Raw genomic sequence first — 4,258 nt, 5'->3', positions numbered from 1 at the left:
AATATTATGTGCACAACATAATAATGTTCATAGGCCTTGCTATTGGCGACTACATGCATCACGAAGTAAAAGATTATGCGTTCTTTGGAAAGTGTCATCCGTGGGTCCGCCACATACTTGCACTCAACCTGTTATACTGGGTGGGCATCACAATTGCACCTCAAAATTTATATGCAGGCATATCATGCCTATTATAAAACAACAAATCGACATGAAACCAAAAGAGATAATAGCAAGAATGGAGTCAAAATTTGAAATGAAGATCTCGTACATGAAAGCGTGGGATGTACGGAGGAAAGCCATCGAAGCAATATTTGGTTCATATGAGGATTCTTATTGTTCACTCCTACGTTTCATGGAAGTGATACGCTTGTCCCAACCAGACACAATATACAATGTCGAATTAGTTGGAGGTTCACGATTCAAGGCATTATTTTGGGCGTTTGGCCCATCAATATATGGGTGGCAGCACTGTCGCCCTGTCCTTAGCCTCGGTGGAACTTTTTTGCTAGGAAAATTTCGTGGGACCCTTCTTGTTGCTGATGGAATTGATGCGAACGGTGGACTGTTCCCCTTGGCTTTTGCAATAGTGAATCAGAGAGCAATTATTCATGGGTTTGGTTCCTTCGTAAACTACATGATCTGGTTGAAGTTGTTAAAGAGCGTCAAAATTTATGCATAATCTCAGATAAGCATCCAGGGCTTGTAAGAGGGTGCCGAGAAATATTTCCGCAAGTCGTTCATAGACACTGCCTTCGTCACTTGCGTGAAAACTTCAAAAAATATTTACGTCGCCAAGGTATTATTGATGTTGAAGGCCTTTGCAATAATATGTACTTGGATGGTAGTGCAGAAGACAGTGCGAGCTTACTCGTATGATGGAGCATATTAAAAATGCAAAGCAAGAAGCATATGATTGCTTGATACAACGTGATGTTAGTAAGTGGTCATTATTATTTGACAATGGATGTCGATATAGCATCATGACAACAAACGCATCAGAATGTTTTAACGGAGTTCTTAAATGTGCTCGTGGGCTGCCAATTCAAGGTCTAGTAATGTCTATATACTATAATCTCGTGTCTTTATTCATGCGGTGTTCTACAGAAGTTGAGAAGTGGAAGATGGCTGCCGAATCTGACCTTGTTCCTAGAATAATGGGTATGTTACAAAGAACTGAACGGGAAGCACGACGTTGCCCTGAACCAATTACCATTAATAGAGGAGAATTCGAAGTTGTGGATTCGGCTTGCAAAACACATAAAGTTGAAGTCCTTACACCTGAAAAGTGTGCTTGCACATGTAATAAACAACAATTACATCATTTGCCATTCGTTCATGTGATTTCAGTTGCAGGACATAGGCGATGGAATCACAATGCTTTCGTGTCTCAATACTACACACTAAACTCATATAAGGTAATATACTCCGGGCTATTCCATGTTGTCCCTCCTAACGATGTTTGGCCAAATTTTAATGAAGGAGCAGGAATCATACCTTTGCTTGCACCAGCTTTTAGGAGACGTGCAGGTAGACCAAGGACAACTAGATTTCGTAATACGATGGATGAGGCACAATCAAGCTCAAATAAACGGTGTGGACATTGTAAGAGAAATGGTCATAATAGGGAAACGTGTTCGTATAATCTGGCATCGTCGAGGTAATAAATATAATTCCTTTTTTTATTACATTAATTTGGGCTCCTTCTAAACTATACACTGAAAAGAACTCATTTACTTTTCTTCTTGAATTAAAGATACGGTCGATAGCTCAAGGCATATGGATTGTGATCGGAGATAAAGGGAAAATGTTCATTGCTCCAGCTAGTGATGAGTTAAGCTTGTGAGGCACTTTCAGAAGTTAGAGTTATAATATGTGTTAATGTTTGAAATTTCGCCGTCGTAATGTATGTTTCTTTTAAAAATATCGTACTTGTAGGTTGTGTTGTTTAATTCAGAACTGGTTAGATTTGTTCTTAGTTTTGACGAACTGTTATGTAACTTTTAATATAACATCTTGAATTAACTAATGCGCATCACATATTCAGTCATTGTTATTATTGAATTTAGGTGGACTACTTATTCGTTAGATTAGCCACAAATCTCTAAAATTTGTGAAATATAGCTATGGCTGAAAGATCTCGGCGGCGGCGTGGTGGGCGTCGTACCACCCAACAGGAGAACACGGAGGAACCGATTCGAGAAATGAGCATAGCATCGCTGGGGGCATCTCATAGGGTGCATGATCCTGATCAGGTATAAATGTAATTCAAGTGTATTTATGTATATTATGAAGTGCATTCATCTCTATCCTTCTTTTAATTGGTTCTTCTTATATCGTTGCCACAGGCATCTCCTTTGGTTGCTTCGACCCATTTACATACAGCACGTGAGTGGCCGGTTGAGTGCCCCCGCATGATTTATGTTCTATGAAACCTCGGACTACATAACATTCGACATCTACAGTTCATACGTTTGGATCACAATCTCATAATAGCACTTGTCGAGAGATGGTGTCCGCTTACGAACACTTTTCATTTCACGGTTGGAGAGATGACAATAACGCTGCAAGATGTGTAGGTTATACTGGGACTACGAATTGATGGGCCAGCCGTCGTAGGACCAAATGTTGTTGGATTAGGTCGTCATTGGGAGTCATGGCCAGAATGCTGTGATGAACTACTTGGTACACATCCAGGCAGAGAAACTGTGTACCATGCTCCAGGCGATGAAGAAGACACGGCCACTTTTAGGATGGGTAGTTCACAGTTCGAGTCAATGCTCCCCTTACGTTGGCTTTGCTGGACTTTCTACAAAGATTCATATGAACAGCTAGCTCCTGGTCCATTTCTTCAACATGTCTGGGCTTACATCTTGTTCATGATTGGGTGTTTTTTGATCCCAGACACATCCTGGCCACATGTCTCCTTGTAGTGGTTGCCCTTGCTTATGGATGTGGACTCATTCGGTCAAATGTCTATTGGAACTGCTGTTCTTGCACATCTATATAGAGAGCTATGTAATGCGACCAGGCCCACACGTACTTATATTGCTGGATGTGTTACATTACTACAAGTATGGTCGTGGGAGAGATTGTACATTGGCCGACCCACACTGCGTGTACCACAAATACATGATTTTTGTGGAAGACCTCTTGGTTGCAGGTATTTTTATTTATTTATAGCAAGAGTTTAAACCTATATTGCCGAATGTGTTGCATTACTTATGCTACAACCTATTTAATGTAGGTGGGCTGAAGATCGGATACGTGAGATCCCCTCTAGCAACACGTTGACATATCGTGATGATTTTGACGGTTTACGACTAACTCAGGTAAACGAAAATTTTGGATTATGGCCCTTATCAATTTTTCCTTTATATGGAACCAATAGAAATCCTTGACTTCTATAAATGTAAGTGAGCATGACTCCATACACGGAAGACATTCTAGAAACTTTGCCTGCCGAATGTTTGGAGGGGATGGACATATGGCGTGCTAGAGTGCCCCTCATTAGTTGGAAGCGTACCGAGTGGCATCTTCCTGATCGTGTTATGCGGCAATTCAGGGGAATACAATTCACTGATGTTCCACCGATGGAATTAAATTTTAGAAGGATTGATGGAAGAGGTAGAGCGGATCTGGATTGGACTATTCAGTATAGAGATTACCTAGAGCTATGGGAAGATAGGAGAGCATAAGTAGTGGAAGTAACTCGCCTAGAAGGAACAGGTAATCATGAGTTAGGTACTTACCTACGGTGGTATAGATCATGGGCTTCGATCTATTTTCTACAGCCTCAAATAGAGCCTCCTGAAACTTTCTTTCCTCGCTCGCCAGGCGAACAATTAGTGATACGTCTCAAAAATATATATTTTTACAAAGTTCATATAAAGCATATCTTGACAAAAAGTTTATATCGCTTAGGCTGACTATTACATACGTTCAAGTGCTATTCTTGAGCCGCTGGCTGGGGGTCAAGGACAAAATGCTAGTTCATTACAGTTAGCAGTTGACCAGGTTTCAGAGCTTTCCGCCAGAGTGTAGCGTTCAATTTATATCGGCTATACTACTTTTGACACCACACCACCTGAGATCAGTCAAGGCAGGGCAGAAGGAATAGGTTCTCATGGCTCTCAAGGACCAAGATGATCAACTTCTGATGCTCCATCTAGATCCAGGAGAAGTTGACGACAGCATAATACTGAACGAGAACCACCAAGACATTCAATGCACATTCCATCGAGCACCTATGACATGT

General features: G+C 41.1%; 1 protein-coding gene across 1 annotated transcript; it reads left to right on the top strand.

Moving 5' to 3' along the window:
• The first annotated feature begins 878 nt into the window (after positions 1–878).
• LOC114579675 lies at positions 879–1,664 on the top strand. Its single transcript, XM_028695030.1, has one exon. It carries the CDS (start codon positions 879–881, stop codon positions 1,662–1,664), a length of 786 nt encoding a protein of 261 aa, XP_028550863.1.
• The last annotated feature ends 2,594 nt before the right edge of the window (positions 1,665–4,258 follow it).

This window comes from Dendrobium catenatum, unplaced genomic scaffold, assembly GCF_001605985.2.
Source record: "Dendrobium catenatum unplaced genomic scaffold, ASM160598v2 fragScaff_scaffold_621, whole genome shotgun sequence".
In the NCBI taxonomy this organism is placed as follows: Eukaryota; Viridiplantae; Streptophyta; class Magnoliopsida; order Asparagales; family Orchidaceae; genus Dendrobium; species Dendrobium catenatum.
The sequence above is the reverse complement of the archived record's forward strand: the minus strand, read 5'-3'. Positions and strand labels throughout refer to the sequence as shown.

What these genes read in the sequence shown, in the direction of transcription:
- LOC114579675 (XM_028695030.1), top strand. Translation starts at nt 879, where the DNA reads ATGGAGCATATTAAAAATGCAAAGCAAGAAGCATATGATTGCTTGATA.